The sequence below is a fragment of the Sebastes umbrosus genome, chromosome 20 (genome assembly GCF_015220745.1).
Source record: "Sebastes umbrosus isolate fSebUmb1 chromosome 20, fSebUmb1.pri, whole genome shotgun sequence".
Taxonomy (NCBI): Eukaryota; Metazoa; Chordata; class Actinopteri; order Perciformes; family Sebastidae; genus Sebastes; species Sebastes umbrosus.
Genome location: NC_051288.1, coordinates 1,614,549 through 1,634,142, shown reverse-complemented (window position 1 = coordinate 1,634,142; position 19,594 = coordinate 1,614,549). Strand labels below are relative to the sequence as shown.

Here is a 19,594-nt window from a genome sequence, read left to right as displayed (position 1 = left end):
CTCTTTAAGTGTGTTTTTCACTTTAATGCAGAAGTTGTTGCTGGGAGACCGGGCTGCACAAATTGCATCATAGGAAGCAACTCCACTCGCACCACTTAAAGCAGCTAAGTGCTAAAATAACTTGGGGGGAATTGTGGATTTCAGTCATGCTTTTCTGACATGGTGGAACAGTTTGGAAAGACATGGGAGACAATTTAATATTTTACTAGTGCAGACTGGTTTTATGAGATTTCAACATTGAGGGGGGAGGGGGGGGGGGGGTTCCAGGACGGGGTTCTAAAGGTAGAGCTGTTTAAAGGGGACATATCATGCTCATTTTCAGGTTCATACTTTACATGCTATAATGTTTAAACGATACATTATTTTTCTCATACTGTCTGTCTGGAATATACCTGTTCACGCTGCCTCAGAAATGCTCCTTTTAGCGCATTTCAATGGAATGGCAACGGAAATTGCGTTGCCTAGGAAACAGCTTGGGTCCATGTTTACTTCCTGTCAGCTGATGTTATTTACATACACTGTAACAGGAAATAAACTGTGACACATTTAGAATGTTTACGTTTAAAACTGTGAAATGGTCTAAATATTGTAGATTTGTGACATCACAAATGACCAGAAATCCTGACGGCTTGTTTCAAACGCACAGTTTCTGAATACGGGCTGTGTGTATTTCTCCGTATATTGAGCGTTTTGATACTTTCACAGTATTTATATATCACTTAAACCTGCTTTATAATATAAAAGACATGAAAATCTCACTTTTTACAATATGGGACCTTTAACACTCTTAATAATAATAATAATAATAATACATTTTATTTAGTGGCGCCTTTCTGGACACCCAAGGACACCTTACAAAAATCAGTTAAAACATTGACAGATAAAATAATATAAAAACAACAGGACATGACAGAGACATATTTGTACAGACACATAGGATGGGTGATGATGAGTTCTAGAGAGAGTAGGCCAGTTTAAACAGGTGGGTTTTGAGGAGGGATTTGAAAGATGTGATATTGTCAGACTGCCGGATGTGTGGGGGGAGTGAGTTCCATAACCTGGGAGGCAGAGCAGCTGAATGCCCTGGCTCCCATGGTGCTGAGGCGTGAGGTGGGGGTGGTCAGAAGTCCGGCTGATGATGAACGGAGGGAACGGGAGGGAGTGTACTCCTGGAGGAGGTCTGTGAGGTAGGGTGGGGGCGAGGTTATGGAGGGCTTTGTAGGTGAGCAGAGGTTTTTGTAGTCGATCCGGGATTTAACAGGGAGTCAGTGCAGCTGGATGAGGATGGGGGTGATGTGGTCGGAGGATTTGGTGCGGGTGATGATCCGGGCGGCAGAGTTCTGAATGATTTGGAGTCTGTTGAGAAGTTTGATGGGAATGCCAGAGAGGACAGTGTTGCAGTAGTCGATCCGGGATGTAACAAAAGCGTGAACCAGGATTTCAGTGCTGGAGTGGGACAGGGATGGGCGGAGTCTAGAGATGTTGCGGAGGTGGAAGAAGGCAGTCCGGGTGATGTTTTTTATGTGGGATGAAAAAGAGAGTGTGCTGTCCAGGGTGACCCCAAGACTCTTGATATGGGTGGAGAACGGTACTGGGAAGCCATCAATGGTGATGTTTTGAGCAGTGGTGTGTTTGAGTTTTGGAGATGTTGTTCTTGGAGCCGATGAGCAGGGCCTCGGTTTTATTGCTGTTGAGTTTTAAAAAGTTCCTGCTCATCCAGCTCCTGATGTGTTGTAGGCAGGTGGTGAGGGAGGCGGGTGGCAGGGCAGCAGTGGGTGTAGTTGAAATGTAGACCTGTGTGTCGTCGGCATAACAGTGGAATCGGACATTGTGATGACGGAGGATAGTGCCAAGGGAAGGAGGTAAATGATAAACAGGAGTGGACCCAATACTGACCCCTGGGGACACCCAGTGAAACAGTGGAAACACCTTGACCTGTGAATACCCAGTTTTACAAATTGTAGTCTGTCGGTGAGGTATGAGGAGAACCATGTGAGTGCAACACCGTTGATACCAATATCAGTCAGACGTGTGATGAGTAGTGGGTGGGGAGATGGTGTCAAAGGTCTTCATGTATGTTTTCAATACTCTCAATTTAATTTGAATGAATCTAAAAAGGTGAGTTCTGTCTTTGCAAATTACGAATTTATGAGAATTTTTGGCAAAGAATTTGCTTATATTTACAGTTACACCAGCATTACAGTCAGCCAACTCATATAGAATGGAATATTATGTGAATCAACAATATCTACAGCAATATTTTGCACCCTTGGCTCTCCAAGAGGAAGCCTCAAGCTCAGCATAGCAGGGAGTGACGATACTAACTCCCCCCCAGAGGATGGCAGACTCAAGCCCGGCACACAGACAGAGCCCTCTACCAAGGGGGGTCCCGCCGCTCCCTGAAGGGGAAGAAGGATGGCTGACAGTGGCGGACGCTGCCTTATGTATATACTGTAGGGTCCACACATATACGTTTATGCAAAGTTCAGTGGGCGAATGCGTGCTCGTGATTGGAGGAGAGTATTACCCATAGAGTCCAATAGAGGGCTCCGCCCGTGCTTTATAGAACTAGGGTTACAAAATCGTAACCTTCGATTCAGCTGTAGCACCAGCTATAATAGCAGTCAGTACATCGCCAAGCTGCCAGCATCACCTATTTCTGGTTTGACCACACGCTGAGAATACATGTGATCTGGTGGCAGTGTTAATTTAGTTAATGAAAACTATGACTGAATATGCTCGTCAACTACCTTTTCTCCAAGACGAGACGGACGACGAGACGTCATGAAACACTAACTGTAATAATAATAATAATAATAATAATAAATTCAACTTATATAACGCTTTTAAAGATCTCAAAGACGCTTACCTGTGACTATAATCAACATGCAATCTTGTTGACGAACAAAGACAAGATTAAAATGTAGTTTTAAAAATAAAAACTTGACCCAAAGAGATGAGATTGACTGAAATGTTCAATATAATGAGAGGAATTAAAGGTCCTATATCGTGCTCATTTTCAGGTTCATACTTGTATTTTGTGTTTCTACTAGAACATGTTTTACATGCTGTAATGTTAAAAAAACACTTTATTTTCCTCATACTGTCTGCTTGAATATGCCTGTATTTATCCTCTGTCTTAAACGCTCCGTTTTAGAAAATTTTGACGGAATTGCAACGGAATTGCAAAAGGATTGTGTTGCTAGGCAACAGCTTGGATCCATGTGTACTTCTTGTCAGCTGAGGAATAAACTGGGTCGCATTTAGAATGTTTGCATTTAAAACTGTGTAAAGGGTCTAAGTATTGTATATTTGTGACCTCACAAATGGAAAGAAATCCTGACAGCTTGTTTGAAATGCAGAGTTTCTGAATGCGGGCTGTGTGTATTTCCCTGTGGATTGAGCGTTTCGATACTTTACAGTATTTATATAGAATTGAAGCCTGCTTTATAATAAAAAAAACATGAAAAACTCACTTTTTTATGATATTGGACCTTTAAACAAACTTTTAGTCAACTAAATCTTTACTAAAAAATCAAGATGAATAAATATGATAATAAATAACGAGGAAATTTTGAACAGGTATAAGACTGAATAAAGAAAAATAGCTGACACAATGAACACATCTGGTGGTACCCCTTAGTATTTCACATCGTTACATTTCAGTACAATGTCTGCCTCTCTCTGTACCTTGATCCCTCCCCAGGAGTGGTGGGATAAGAAATCCACTGGTGATATTCCACCTGGTTGGACAGGGTATCCTCAGGAGGAAGTCCAGCTCTGCAGGAATTTATTTCTTATTCATCAGCAGGATCTGGGGACACAACAAACAGGGAGGACTTGGAATTGTTGTATTTCAGCACAAACCACATTTCCTTTGCGCTTGATTAGATCCGAACAGGGCCGGTGGTCTCCGGGAGCGACTGATTCAAAGCGAGCTTGTTCTCAAACAAACCATGCAGAAGATGAAAACCGGCTTCTTCTCCTACCTGGAAGGCGAGCTGAGCGATGTACGTGAGCTTGTCACATTCAAACAGGCCTCTGGTGGTGTACTGGAAGACTGACGAGTGATGCTGTCAATTAGGTTGGACACCCGCTGCTTCAGAGCCTCGTCCGGCTCGGCCTTCAGAACCGCTTTCTGGAAGACCACACTGAACGCCTGGAGACGCACAGGAGCGGGTTAAAGACTCAACACTGTGTTACAAGTACGGATGTAACAATATTCAATACACAGTCACTTAGAGTCAACACAATAGAAACCAGTGATCAAACATTATTAATCAATAACTGGCTCATATTGGCCTTTAATTACAAATCATCATCATCAAGTCAGTGGCATTCACCTCTGACATGATGATGTGGTTTTGTTCTAAAGATAAATTAATCAATGCTAATTTAGTTTATGGAAACCCCCCCCAATATAAGACAAGTATCCATGAACATGTAATTATGCTCAGAGACTGATACATTTAAATGTCATATAATGGACAAATCGCTGCACAGTGGTGGTGCAGTGGTTAGCTCTGCCCACTCACAGCAATAGGGTCGCAGGTTCAAACCGGCTTGGGGTCCTTCTGTGTGGAGTTAGCAAATTGTTATGGTGGGGTTTACTCCGGTGCTCAGGTTACCTCCCACAGTCCAAAGACATGCAGGTTCATTGTTGACTCTAAATGTCCCGTAGGTGTGAATGTGAGTGTGAATGGTTGTCTGTCTCTATGTGTCAGCCCTGTGATAGTCTGGAGACCTGTCCAGGGTGTACCCCCCCGCCTTCACCCAATGTCAGCTGGGATCGGCTCCAGCCATCCTGAATGGATGGATGGATAATGGACAATAATTACAGTACACAAATGCCATGTTTGGCGGTACGTCACCTAAACGAGTTTAGTGTTTACTACTGTTGCTAGGCAACCTACTTTCCTTTCTGGTACCACTCGTTGACTTCTTGCTTATCCACATAATATTTTGTTGGTACGCCTCCTGGCAGAGCATATTGCAACGAACAACGCGCTGAGCATTAATGCCTCTGTGCATGCTCGTAGTGAGCGCGCCATCTACGGTGTCTCGCCCCACGGTGTCTCACGCCACGGTGTCTCGCACGAGTATAAATCATGCCACGGTGTCTCGCACGAGTATAAACAAAGCTTTAGGCTTCATTTAATAACATGAGACAACTTTACCGCTAATTTCTTCTCTGCTCCGATATATCACCAAACAGCTGATATACTCTGAGGGCATCTCTCTGTCGCTTGACCATTAGCTACACACATTACGCTGCTCTTATACCAACAACATAATAATGTATGGCCTTGGCCTTTTTCACACGGCAGTACTGCGAGCAGCAATTTCGAGACGGGGGCGTTAAGTCGGGGGCCAGTGGCCCCATGGACCCCATACTTCCAGCGCTCCAACATGTTCAGTGGAGATGGCCTCATCTGACTCACAAAACATGAATCTGCACCTTTATTCCTGTTTACAATAATTTATTATGGGATGCTTTAGGGCGGGGCTACCTCGTGATTGACAGGTCGCTACCACGGCGTTGTCAGATCTGAAGATGTCTGCGTTTTGTCTTAGAACTTTAACCCTTTCACAGTGTGTTTTCACTTTATGACAGTTAATCGTAACATTTTGGTCGCCTAGAAGTGCCTTATTCAGCGTTCAGTTGTACTTCCACCCTCTCGTGTCACTTCTGGTTGTAAAAAAACAAGATGGCGACGGCGTTCGGGTCCTCCCTGCTTGTTCTGCTCTTCAAATCATGACACGGAATCAGAGGAAGGGAAATAACTCTGGATTCAGCTATTAGTGCATTTTACAACATTTTAAGGACCTAATGATTTCAATAAGGACTATTAGAGTGTTCATACTGGGAAGTTGATTTAAAAAAATAATATCCACTGATTTACAGACATCATTTTCCTAATGTAAGTCTATGGGAAAACCAAGTCTATGGGAACCAACGCACGGGCATCGACCACAGGGACGTCCCACACCAACATACATGGACGTACTGAGGAGAGATGCTGGACAGTGCTGGCGAGCTAGCCAGATGTATGGTGGACTGAGACAGCTGGAAGCTCCACTTGAAAGCCCGTCTGAGGACGACCCAGTGATATCAATTCCGATAGTTGTATTATCACTCTTTTACATTCAACTACTATTGGTTTTTGTTATTAGTCCTACTAATTTAGTTTATTATTCTATCTTTATCTCTCTCTCTCTCTCTCTCTCTCTGTCACTCTCACTCTCTCTCTCTCTGTCTCTCCCCCCAGGCGGTCTCGGCAGATGGCCGCCCACCCATAGCCCGGTTCTGCTCTAGGTTTCTACCTGCTAAACGGGGAGTTTTTCCTGGCCACAGCGCATTGTGTTGAGTCTCTAAACTATGGTGTATGGTCTAAGACCTGCTCTAAATATAAAGCGTCTCGAGATAACTTCTGTTATGATTTGACGCTATATAAAAGTAAATTGAATTGAATTGAATTGAATGATGCTCATGCTCGTAAAAAGTTTATTATCCGTACCGGATACTCATTCATCTGACTAATCAAGCTCAATCGTGCCTGAATTATTTCATGATATTCAACTTGACCATTCTCAGCCTACAAGCAGTGCAGGTCTAAATTCTACACATCTAACTACTGATTAAAGGTGCAGCTTCTAGTCTATCTGTAATTCTGACTGTAAAAAGGAGTTGGAGTGACAGTACATTGAAACTTTGTAATAATAATTGTCTTCTACTCTGGTGTCATTTCTGTCACACTCTGCTCTAATGTTGTGTGAAGAACACATATTATAATGTGTTTCATTTCATTCTCAAGGTCAAGGTACATATTCCCACGAATGGGTTTTCATTTGATTATGTTGGGAAATAACTTGGGCCAGGGCAGCTACTTGCGGAGTCGGGAGTGATTGCAAACCATATCTCATGCTGCCTTCTCTCAGCGCTCGCTGGCTGACAATATGAAAGACATTATGCTCTACATAACCACATTAGGGAGCCACAAACACAATAAAAGCAGGGCAAAAGAGCATAAAACACGGTGAGCAAATGGAAGAAGGAGGGTGGAGGAACAGAGAAGTGAGTGTAAAGAGGGGTCTCAGCGGGGGGACCGTGAGGGAGGGAGGAAACATGGCATGTCAATAGACAGGCTACCTTGAGAGAGAAACTGGTACATGGGGTGGATTTTATTGAGGTCGTTCATTATGAAGTACAATAAGGAAGCCCGCGCTGCTGCTGGTCGGTAGTGCTCCCGAGCCTCATTGATTTTGGCCTCTGTCACCTTGGCTTCTTTTACCTACAGTAAAGATAGTGCAAACACAAACAGAGTCACACTCATAGACACAAGCACACATCTGCACAGACATGCACACACTCAGGGTTCATCAATCAGCTAATGATGACATCGTGCACCATCCAATAAAACAGCCTCGGTGCAGAGCAGAGCTATTCCAATTTCACGGTTCCAGTCAGAATGTTCTCACACTGTGTGGAACACAACAATTATGAGCCGTTTTTTTTTTTTTTTGCCTGCACAATTATGCTTAAGAATGAACATCTGCAAAGGCAGTGCTTATCTCCTCTCTGACAGAAGGCCCACTCCCACATCTTCATACAGGACTTTCTCACAGAAAGTAAGTCTCCTCTGGCAGAGATGATCTGACATCATCTGATTTGCTGACCAAAAAAACAGATAAACAAAGCAAGGGAGTAAGAGAGAGGGGAAGGGATTACAGTCTGCTAATCACTGAGTAAATATATGGAATTACCAATCAAACACCTGCTGGGTACCTGCAAGTAGGTACAAGGGAAGAAGTACAGAGAATAAGGGGTTAACATATTCGCATTTAAGAGGAACTTTGAAATCATTACAATGTATAAGTATTTGTTTAAAGCTGCAGTGGGGAGAAATGGAGCAAATATGATTCAAAAAAATATATTTTTATAAAACGGTTAATATATCCTGACAGTAGTACATGAGACAGGTAATCTGAAAAAAAATCATGTTCCTCTTTGTCCTCTGGTGTCCTCCGGTGTCCTCCAGTGTCCTCCGGTGCTCCTAACGGCATCTGCAAGATTTCACAGGCCGGAGGAAACAAGCAGTCAGAGCTGATCTGGAGTCTGCCGTCCAGCTACCGTCTCTGAGAGCCGGCTGTCAATCACTCGCAAACTCCGACCAAAGGGTCAAACGAGGCAGCGCTGATCAAATATGAATCAATATTCTGATACTAAGAACCCCATCGCCCTGAAGGGGATTCTTTCACAACAATGACCGGCTAGCTGAACATTATCCCTTACACAGTACACTACAAGATGATTCTGAGAACATGTGAGGAGAGAAATAGGCATTACAGTAACAGAATATTGATTCATATTTGATCAGCGCTGCCTAGTTTGACCGTTTGGTCAGAGTTGTGTGAGTGATTGACAGCCGGCTCTCATAGACGGCAGCTGGACGGCAGACTCCAGATCAGCTCTGACTGCTTGTTTTCCTACGGTCTGTGAAATCTTGCAGATGCCGTAAGAGCACTGGAGGACACCGGAGGACACAGAGGACAAAGAGGAACATGATTTTTTTTCAGATTACCTGTCTCATGTACTACTGTCAGGATATAGTAACCGTTTTATGAATATAACTTTTTTAATCATATTTACCCATTGCTGCTTTAATAGGAGAAGAGAAGTAATGATAAAACAAGTAGAATAAAGAATTGTAAAGATAAAAACAGAACGGTACCTTCTCTTCGATCTCGGCCCGCGGTGCGTTTGGTCGTCTCCAGGTTTTCCACCAGCTCCGTGTCACCCAGGAAGTTTCCCGAAGCTGAGGACAAACGGGACAGCAGGTTGTCCTCCAGCGTCTTCAGAATGATCTTGAAACCGTTCTGCTGCTTCGTCAGGCCGGACTAATAAACACAGAAACGGACAAAAAACCTTTGACAGATTGCACCTGTCGGAGGATTTCTCATATTATATATATATATATATGCTTGTTGTCAGGTTCCTTTCTGGCCTTATCATCATAATCGGAGGCGGTGGGAGATGTTGGAGGTGTGGGTCAATACGAGGACATGAATACTGAAGGGCACCTCAAAGGCAGAACTAATCGATATGCTCTGCATCGGCTATCTGGACCCATGAAGGGAGCACTCTGGGCTGGATTAGCAGGCTTCCGTCTGGTTGCCAACATCAAACCTCGGCAGAGCGACCTAACCCTCAATGTGATGAGACCGTCGATTCCAGCAAGAGGAAAGGAGCTTTGATGGTGAACTACACACACACACACAAACATCTTCTATGAATCATGTGGTACGAGACATTATGTTCTCAATTATGAACCAATACAGGCCTTATGAAGAATATGCACACATGCACACACAGCTCACAATAATGGGTCTTACCCACAGCTCACCATATGGATTAGTGCACCCCGTCCGTCCTAATAAAACTTGAACTCAGACAGTCTTTGTTCTGGTTGAAAAAACAAAAGCGTTTGACAGAAACTTTCACTTTTTTCAAAGCCTGCCGTTTGAGCGGCGTCGGGAGAACAAGCCGACAGGGCACGGTTACATCTCTTTATTGCTTCATCCTGCTTTGTCCTTCATTATAGTCTGTTGCAGCTCCTTGTTTCTGCTCGATAATGACTTTGCTTTATTGAAGTTTCCCTTAATAGAAGCCTCTGTGACCTTTGGATTGTTGTAATTACGGGAGGGTGGGCTGTTGTGAGATTTGTCTACACCAGTGTTGTCGGTGACTGATAATAGCAGAGGGTTTCTGAGTGGCGTGATCCCCGACAGACGCTTGGTAATGCGTTTTCTGGCAGCGCTGGGGGAGTATGGGTGGAGCTGTTCCTCCTCCATGTGGCATAATGTTCCCATGACAAAAGACATACTTAGCTCAGATCGCACCAGGGGAGCAGGGAGTTTAAGAGATCACACCGCTTAATTGCTCTCTTTATGACAGTATTTCCTATTGCGGTGATGAGAAGTATTTTACACCATTGTTAAAACTAATTGAGCCTCTGCCTTGTTAAATCTTACATGCTCTGAATTTGACGTTATTACCCACTCTGTAGTTGAAAAGTTCTCCTCTGCCAAAATTGCACAGGAAAAAAAAAAAAACCTGCTGGAATCGCTGACATTTTAAGGAAAGACCTGACATGCGTGAGAGAAAAATCACAGACCGGTGGACATTTAACCGGGACGTTTGCCTGTGTGAGTCACCGTGACCTTCTGCTGGCCCAGACTCAGTGCTCTCCAGGAGATCCACACTAAAACATTCCCAACTGGACCCGGTAATGAGTCCGTTTTTTAACGATTAGCTTTCCTCTGGCACATTGTACTTGTAATTACCCTTGCTTGGGAAAAAACAAACAATTAACCAGTTCAGCAGAACACTCTAATTGGGATTAAAATGAGATATTACATCTATCATTTTTTTAGGCAAATGATTACTGAGTGCCACGGAGCAGCCCTGTTAAGGTAATTTGGGAAGTGGAGCATTTTAGTTCTCATTAACGCCGAAGGTCGGGTAAGAATTGTGCAGAAGCAAAACACACACAAAGATGTAAACGTGCACGGTAATATGCGCACGGGGAGGACCGGGGGAGGTAGTCATTGTGGTGAAAGGTTGTGGATTGATCCCCCCTGTGCGCTCTCCAAAAAGGCAACTTGACATTTTAAGCTCCTTAGCCTGTCTTTGGCTCGGTTAAATGAGAGCTCTTTCACCCGCTAGTCATCTTACGGCTGAGTAGCAACGCTAACCTCATTAAAGGTATAATGGCACCGAGTCATTCAGAGAATATAAACAGGTACAGCCAATTTACACTCCGCTATCAGTCTGATGATTATCAGTCCGGTTTGTTTACTGGCAACAAAAAGCCATTCAGCACTTGATTCTACGGGCCGTGTATTGATAGGAAGGTGCACACGGCAACACCCCAATCACCCCCCCCCTTCAACTTCCAGTGTTAATTAAAATGATAAGTGAGTTCCAGATCATGTTTTTTTCTCCGATCTCAGTGAAATGCTAATTAAACAAGCTTCATTAAATCACATTTCACTTCTCCGTTGGATTTTTGCTGAGGGGACATAAGGCTTAAAATAACTCTCCGTTTATTAAAAATGCTGATTTGTCCACGGATGAAAGTCCCAAATAAAGCAGCGCCTACAGATGGCCCGACGCAAACAACGACACCTCCAGAAAAACCATCAAAATGCAAATAGGATTGTGTTTGAGTAAATGTGCCTGACCCGTTAACAGAGTTCCACATTATCTTCCGTTGTGATCTCTCGGAGACGCCGCTGTCAGCCAGACGTGTTCTGAACGGAGAGAGATTTCTGATTTTCCCTTTTCCCCCCCTCGACTAACGAGAGCCGCATTTAAGGAACAGTGGAAGTGTGTCAATGTGTTGTCTAATTGCTGCGGTACAGTAGTGCCTACCGGCTAATCCATTTCAAACAGCTGACATGAAAAGCACAGATTGTCGATGGGACGAGCGTGAGGCATCATTAGACGCTGGAGCTTTGATCAAGTGAATCTTCACTTAATTGCGAGCATTTACATTCACGCCATACTGTATCGTAACTATCTGCCGTTCATTACTCCCTCGACAGTCGGCCGTACAGCTGCCAGCAACCTGCTGTAGTGTACACAGTGTAGCGGCCGTAAACCGACTGACCGGCGATGACGGCTCACAGTTACAGCTGGTGACGGCTCATCAACAGAGTGAAACACGAGCTCTTCTCCCTCCTCACAGACAACAAAGACAGTGATTTACATTCAAAAGGGAAAATGCACCTTAAAGCGTCTCCTATCTGCCTCTCCTTTGATTTCACAGAGGTGGATGTGTGAACATAAACGAGTCAGCCGAAGTGATAAAAAGAAGATGAAACTCCCTTGAGGATAGCATCAAGACACAATTACACAATTCCTGGAGCTTGATGATGAATGGGAGAGTGCCACAGGAACAGTATCCAGGGTGACTGCGACACAGCGGTGAATTGCTAGTGTTTCAAAAGTTCATCTGACTTGATTTACTTTGATATTGTATATTTCCCACGTAAAGGGCTCGACACACGTGCACACGCAGCATTGCAGTGTCCCAGTCTCATGTGAGGGACCCAAAGCCTCATAATTATTACACTTAGTTTGTGGTTAATCAAAGGCACCAGCTGATTGTTTTGGAATCAAAGAGCCCGGACCTGCAGCCTTTTGTGAAGTTTCCGACAGACGAGTAGCGTTAAAGATGGGTACTAATGATGAGCGGTGGCTGCCGGAAGCCCACCGACTCCTCTCGCTGTGTCTTTTAATTACACCTGCACAGAAGAGATGTTAGGAGCGGAACTCAAAAGAGTGCAGCGTGGAACTGTTGTTCGTTCTCTAAAAGCACCTGAAGAGTGTGACGGGTACTGCTTTCATGTCTGCTCAGGTTCAATTCTACATTCCAGCGACATGTCAGATGAAAAGAGATCTATCCTAACTTCCTCTTTGTGGATAAATATGTGCATCAGGTGGTAGTGTATCTCTCTGACTTCCTCACCTTCAGCTGTTCCAGGTCAGGTCTCTCCATGCTGACCACCGCGGCCAGCAGCTGGTCCTCCAGACCGTCTCTGGTCACTGTGAAATTGATCAAGGTGCACTGGGCCTGCAGCTCCGGCTGGTAATGAGGGCTGGCGAGCTTGGTGTGCAGGATAAGGCGGAAATTGGGGTTGTACTCGCACTCCTTGTCTCCGATCTTTATGTACCTGTTTGGGTAAAGGAGGACCAGGAAATGGGAAGATGTCACCAAAGAACACACCAGATAAGGGGATTCATCGATAACAGCAATGCTATAATTATGTCTCATGTCTCATGTCATGAGGTCTCCTATATTCAGACACATGAATCCTCTTTCTTATGTCTAGCACACAAAGGAGGTCTGCACAATACACTAGTCTGAACAGCACTTCTCTAAGAATGTCATGTTACTGTCATTTACAGTACAAAAAACAGCTGGTGTTATTCTATATATTTCTTATTATCAACAAATCCCACAAAAACATCCCAACTAACAAGGCATAAGTCTCTCAACACTTTCTGACTTCCATGTTGTGTCTGTGACTCTCAGCTCCAAGCCCATTGGTTCCCACTGAAGACTTCAATCTATAAAAACAGACCACAAATACATAGTTTCTAAATAGATAAATAAATAGTATTTAAAACTACTAGGAGGAGCTTGCATTTTGTGTCGATTTGGCAGTCCCTGTTGACAAAAGGGGTAGTGTTTCTGAGCACCAGAGTCCTGTTAGAAAACCTCTCATTTGACTGTAGCAGGGTCTGATAGTCTGCCCTGCACAGTCCTGGTTCTGTGTGGAGAGTCAGACTCAATGACAGGCATTAAGAATAAGAGTACAGTCTAGACCTGCTCTATATGAAAAGTGTCTAAAGATAACTTCTGTTATGATTTGACGCTATATAAATGAATTGAATTTAAAAAATTGAATAGCCAATCTTCTCGCAGATGGTCTCGATTGCTTATGTTGGTCTTATAGAGGCATCAGTATTAAAATGAGACTGTGTTAAACTGAACCAGTTAAAAGTTCCTTGTAGTAACTTTAAAAGGCTCAGTAATTCCCTCAAACAGCTGGCTGATGCAATTTTCAGGAAATGTCACTCAAAAAGGTGGAAATAGTGCATTTGTTGGAGACTATTTTCAGTGTCTCTAACAGAGGAAGCTGCTCCTCTTCTATTTTTGAGAGGCAAGGGGGAGATCAAAATATTAAAAAAAAGAGTAGTTGTTTGAAATAAATCACAAAATCTCAATGTAATTTATAGAAGACTCGTTTTCTCTTCTTTGGAAAAAAATCCATTATTGAAATTCTGATTAAAATGCTCCAACAGGGCAGGCAAGAAAGTGGTGGTGGAGGCAGAGGAGAACGGGGTCATGCTGACCTCCCTTGAGACGGGAACTCAATTCAATGTATTTATTTTTTTCATGCTAATCTGTGATTGGCTAAAAACATGTAAAATGACGACCAATCAACAATCAGAAGTATACAATATTGACACCCGCGTTGGTCCAATGATGATTTCCAAATGTATATATATATTATATAACAACAGAGTCCAAAGTTTCCTTTTTTAATCGAGCAGTAGCTACTTGTGTTATCCAATGCAACATCCTGAGGCTGCAGTGATCGTTTTTAAGAAATCCTGAAAGCTGTTGTTTAACTGCTTCATTTTTCGTTTCACATAAGAAAGTAGAGCTGAGTAGCGAATTTGTTTTGAGACGAATCTCCTGATTCGATACTATCCCGATACTTGGGTGCCAATTCGATATGTATTGTGATTTTTAAGTGTTGTGATTCTACAGGTATATGTGATTGTTACAACCAGGGTATTTCTTTTTGGAAGGTTGATACTAGTAATACTATTTTTGAATGAAGCTGCAACCATCTGATAATTTGTGTCGCTCTCTAACCTTTTCCAGAAGTGTAAATGTCACTTTAATGGTGAGAAAGTGATCAATATTAATATTATTATATTACTGTATGTACAAGTGGAAAGTCCTCAGTATAAGACCTCAGTGTTTTCACTCCAACAGCAGCAATAACATTCTACATTGCATATTTGTGTGAACTCAAAATGTATTTCAATCAATATGATTTCCATAAACAACCAAGGCAGTATTGATCATTTCCTCTTTAGAACAAACAGCACAATATCCATCATGTCCGAGGTGTGTGACACTGACTAGATGACATGTTTACTAAAGGAAAGCCAATATGAAATACATATTTAACAAAAGCTATTAACCCTCTGAGACCCACAATAGACCCGTTTGTCTTTTTTAGGGAGGTACAGGGGGTGTTTAGGGGGAGATAGCAGGTCAGCAGTAGATGTCACATAGAAGTGGTGTACATCATCTGAAAGCTGGAACCTGAAGATTAATGTGAGATGCAGCTCAGCACTGTGTGTCAAGTTGTTCTAGTCATAAAGCAGAAAAAAACATAAATGAATGAATGAATGAATGAATGAATTACTTAAAATAAATAATAAAGTTTATAAGGGTTTAGAACATGATGATAGAAGTATATGATGGTCATCCCCATGCTCTATTATGTCTCATAAGTTGTTGAAGCAATTTTGGGGTTGATACCATTTGTTACACAGATTTGGTGCTAAATTTAACAATTTTTTACAACTGAAGAATTAATAAAAATTATCAATAATCCCTCCAAAATACCACATTAAGACACCAAGACCTTGAGGAACACCAAAGAAAAAGCCATGCTGTGATTTGGGATCAAAAACTTTTGACATTTGGAGATTTCTGCAAGAATTTAATTTTTTGGCGATTAGATGGCGAGCACTTGTGTTGTGTAAATTGCTCAGAAACCCCCTTATTGTCAATGTAGCTAGGAAAGCTATCCATCCTCTGAATGCTCTAGGTCTCTAGTCTGATCCATCCATCCTCTGAATGCTCTAGGTCTCTAGTCTGATCCATCCATCCTCTGAATGCTCTAGGTCTCTAGTTTGATCCATCCATCCTCTGAATGCTCTAGGTCTCTAGTTTGATCCATCCATCCTCTGAATGCTCTAGGTCTCTAGTTTGATCCATCCATCCTCTGAATGCTCTAGGTCTCTAGTTTGATCCATCCTTCCTCTGAATGCTCTAGGTCTCTAGTTTGATCCATCCATCCTCTGAATGCTCTAGGTCTCTAGTTTGATCCATCCATCCTCTGAATGCTCTAGGTCTCTATTTTGTGGCTGTAAAGTTTCATGAGGCTGTGATTATCCTAGAGGTCACCACAGGTCATTTTATACAGTGAGGTCAAGTTAAAAAAAAAAATGGTCTCACTACAATGAAATGTCTCCTATGGGGACTAACATCATCACACATGAATACAGTTGGGCTCACTGGATCCACAAGAGTCTCAGCTTTACAGTGATACCCAATTTGTGTAATTCAAGACTGTTTAGGGACCCCAGTATCCAGAAATATTCAGATACACCATTTTTAGAATAGGAGACAATAACACATTTATACTGCATGAAAAAAAACTGCATGTGATTACCATAAAGTGGGAATGTCACCGAAATTTAGCGCAAGTTTGCAGTGTTATATAGCCTCTTTTCCGACAATCTAGTATTGGTTGGTACCAATGGATTCCTTAAGTTTCATATGATACCTGTATCTTCACTCTAGCTTTAAAACTGAACCTGCTAGAGCCTCTGACAGTAAAGTCTTAGAGGGTTAAAAAAACCCATTTCCAAACATAGGATCTTCCTGTCCCAGTCTGACTCAGAAATGTTGGTCCATGCATTCATCTCCAGCAGATTAGATTACTGTATGAAATGTGCGATAAAAATAAAATATATAATATATAATAATAGATTGATTGAGTAAATGTAACTTAAGGTGAGATTGTCTTGTCAGCAGTTAAGGCTCAACATCTAGCCCTGACTCACAATGTCAAGTCATTTTAAAAGGTTGAAGTGTGCTTTACCTGCCCTTCTTAATGGTTTCTCTGCCAAGCAGAGGTCCAAGAACAGGATCCAATGTTTCCTCCAAGTTCTCTATCAGAACCACTTCACCTTCTGCCAGTGCTCTCTCTATGGCATCCAGGTACCTATGAGGACAGAACATCAGAATCACCTCTGTCTAAATCTGCTCCAGATAATGATCATGAACACATCTCAGCGTGAAGCCTCTTACCCTCTCTGTCCGATGCGGATGACACGCAGGTTTTCGCCATATTTGGCTTTAATCCACTTGATGCCTTGCAGCTGGGGGTCCACCATGAGGGGCCAGCGCTGGCAGGAAGTGAGAATTGTGGCGTTCTCATTGGACATCCTGTCAGCGGGCAGCCCCTCGTTCTGCCACGCCGCGATGTCAGCGTCGTCCGTCAGCATGGTCAGAGGGTCCAGGTCAGGGGTCACTGGGATGGGAACCTTACAGATGATAGTGACAAGTGCGTATAAGTTTCAATCATTTTTTACCAAAAGAGAAACAAGTTTCTGCGGAGAGATCTTTTCTGCAGATCCAAAAGGGAGTACGAAGCTGGAATTATACTTCAGCATCCGATATCCACCAGCATCATAAAGTTACAGGAGGAAACATAAGCAGCTCATGCTGACCAATCACAGTTCTTGTGGTCTCCGTGTGGAGGAGTCAATTGTGCATTTGTTGCTGCGTATTTTTAGCTGTGGATTAATCCACAACTCGGGTGCTATTTGAGTATTTCCGGCAGCTGGAAAGGAGAACAACTTGAATTTTATTTTCATATATTTGGAATGTGCCAACATCACTAAAGATAGGTCTAACAGGGCAAGAAACATGAACAGTCAGGGGATCCGACAGGGGTGAACAAGCTGACGTAGCTACATAGCAAAACCATGAGTGTGCATAACTACATACATTAAACATGGATGTTTAAGAGAGCTGGATAAGCTGCCGCCGCCGCTCAGCCACCATTTTTTTCCAGCAGCTACTTGCAGAACTGCAACGAAGAAATCTCCCGTGGCCCAAAAAGCGTTTTCCCCATAGACCTCCATTATAAAGACACGTCTGGAAAACTGCTGACAGGACACCTCAAACTGCAAACAAGGTCAATTATTACTCTTTGTATTATTATTTTTTTAATCCACAAAGGCTTTATGTTTGTAAAACTTTCTCAGAGCCTAGAAAAGTGATGCTAAAATGTGTGACATCATCCACATGTAAAGTCTGTGGGGCGAGGAGGAGAATCATTAATGAGCAGCGGGCTGCACAATGCTGCTGCGAACCTGGAAGCTAGAAAACTGCCAGCATTTACCTTTCAAGTGACTCGGTGCCGTTTTGGAGTCCAGTGTCCAATTGTTAGGATAAATCCCTGTGGAAGCTGTGCTGGATGTTTATAGAGACAGTCTGAGTAGTGATTTTCTTCTTCTTGTCTGATCATCTGTCTGCTTGAGCTTGTTGTCCAGTCGGACCTATTTCTAGCAATATTGGTGCATTCCGAGGTTTCAGTAATGACTTTGGCAAGTACAATAATAACCCACACAAATGATAAAAAACAAATAAATAAATAAAGTTGATCTTTTTCTAACGTCGTTGGGTGTTTCACTATGGGGAATCGCCTCGGCGTGACCAACTACGGAAGCTCCGATGACACCACGTCTGGTGGTGACGGACAGGTCAAACTCGCTTTCTTCCCGTGAAGAAACTAAACGTTCCCTCAGCTCGTCTAGGTTAGCTTAGAGTTTCTGCTCAACAGTTCATAGACGACCCGTTAAGGAACACGTCGCTGAACGCAGTTCCTGGCTTGAGTCTGGATTTGCTGAGTAAGTACTTTGTTTGTAGAAGTGTATTTTTGGCATTACACAGGATAATTCCGAGCATTGCTCGCGTTGCTGTTCCTCCTGCTAACCTGTATTTGTTTACCGGTGTAGCCGGTGACTCTGTGATATCATACCTAACGGCTAACACGCTACGGTGAGCCTACTAGGTTCAGTTAGTATTAGTTTGTTAGCCGAGCTGAGTACCCAGAGTTCAGCTAACGTGTCACGGTGAGCAGACTCTTACGGTGCACTGTTAGCCCGGGCTAAACCCTGTTTGCTAGCCCTTCTTACCGACAGGCTAACGCGTTGCGGCGTGCCTGGAACGGCTAAATACTTTTCCAGTCGCCATGTCTTTGGCCGCTGCCCCCGCCAAAAAGTCAGAAACGAAGGTTAAAGAGACTGCATCCCGCCTGTTCCCCGCGTCATGCGGGGCGTCCATCTTGGGCAGGGACCCTCATCCCATGTGCATAGCTTGTATGGGCGCTAAACACGCTCAAGCATCACTGGCTGACCCTCAGTCATGTTCCCACTGTGAGTCAATGCCAGAAAAGATCCTGGAAAGGAGGCTGAGAGTGGCAGTATCCATTAGTCAGGACCCTTGCCTGTCAGGAGCATTTCAAAGCCAGAAACCTCCCATGTTCAGTGATCCCCACCAGCATCAGAAACTTGAAAAAACACAGGCATCCCAAGCTGACAAATAGTTGTCGAGGGCTCCATGTTGTATCTCCATAGCTGCTGTAGCCCCAACATGTCAGCCATCACCCCTTAATGCACAAGTAGAAATCCCTCTTAAGAACACCCACCTTCAGCTGACTGAGATAAGGCCTCCAGGTGTTGTCCATCAGCTGGAGCCTGTAGCGTTTGGTGAAGTATCCCAGGTAGGAGATGAAGGCGGTGATGAGAAGGACATCCCCACACAGAGTCCTCTCCTGTTTCTTGAAGTTTTCTACGGCCTCCGCCCAGCGAACGTTCTCTGATGCTAGACCCCCCACCTGCGACACAGGGACACACCAAGAGAACATTGTTTTTTCCTACCTCACTACAGCGTGTTGCATCCTGCAAAATCAAATCTAAATTAATCTACGGCTGCCTTCATCGATGCTACAGCCTCACGAACATCAGGAAATCTCCACAACAACAATGCCTTGCTACATTCAAGTCCTTTTTTTATTAGGTTTTCATATTCTTTATCACCTCTCTACTCGTGTAGCAACACCTTTACTCTTTACTGCAGCAATGATCCAACTCCTCTTCAGGGATCAATAAAGTTCACCTTAATATCTTATCTTTTCCAAACTT

The 19,594-nt window shown here is 43.3% G+C and overlaps 1 protein-coding gene across 1 annotated transcript in view; it reads right to left on the bottom strand.

Moving 5' to 3' along the window:
• dnah9 (dynein, axonemal, heavy chain 9) overlaps positions 1 to 19,594 on the bottom strand; it is a 179,667-nt gene that overhangs the window by 43,817 nt on the left and 116,256 nt on the right. Inside the window, 11 exon segments of the mRNA XM_037754464.1 lie at positions 3,691 to 3,759; positions 3,761 to 3,814; positions 3,990 to 4,066; positions 4,069 to 4,168; positions 7,161 to 7,292; positions 8,733 to 8,750; positions 8,752 to 8,898; positions 12,534 to 12,738; positions 16,483 to 16,605; positions 16,692 to 16,927; positions 19,099 to 19,287. Of these exon segments, the coding sequence (XP_037610392.1) occupies positions 3,691 to 3,759; positions 3,761 to 3,814; positions 3,990 to 4,066; positions 4,069 to 4,168; positions 7,161 to 7,292; positions 8,733 to 8,750; positions 8,752 to 8,898; positions 12,534 to 12,738; positions 16,483 to 16,605; positions 16,692 to 16,927; positions 19,099 to 19,287 (1,350 nt within the window).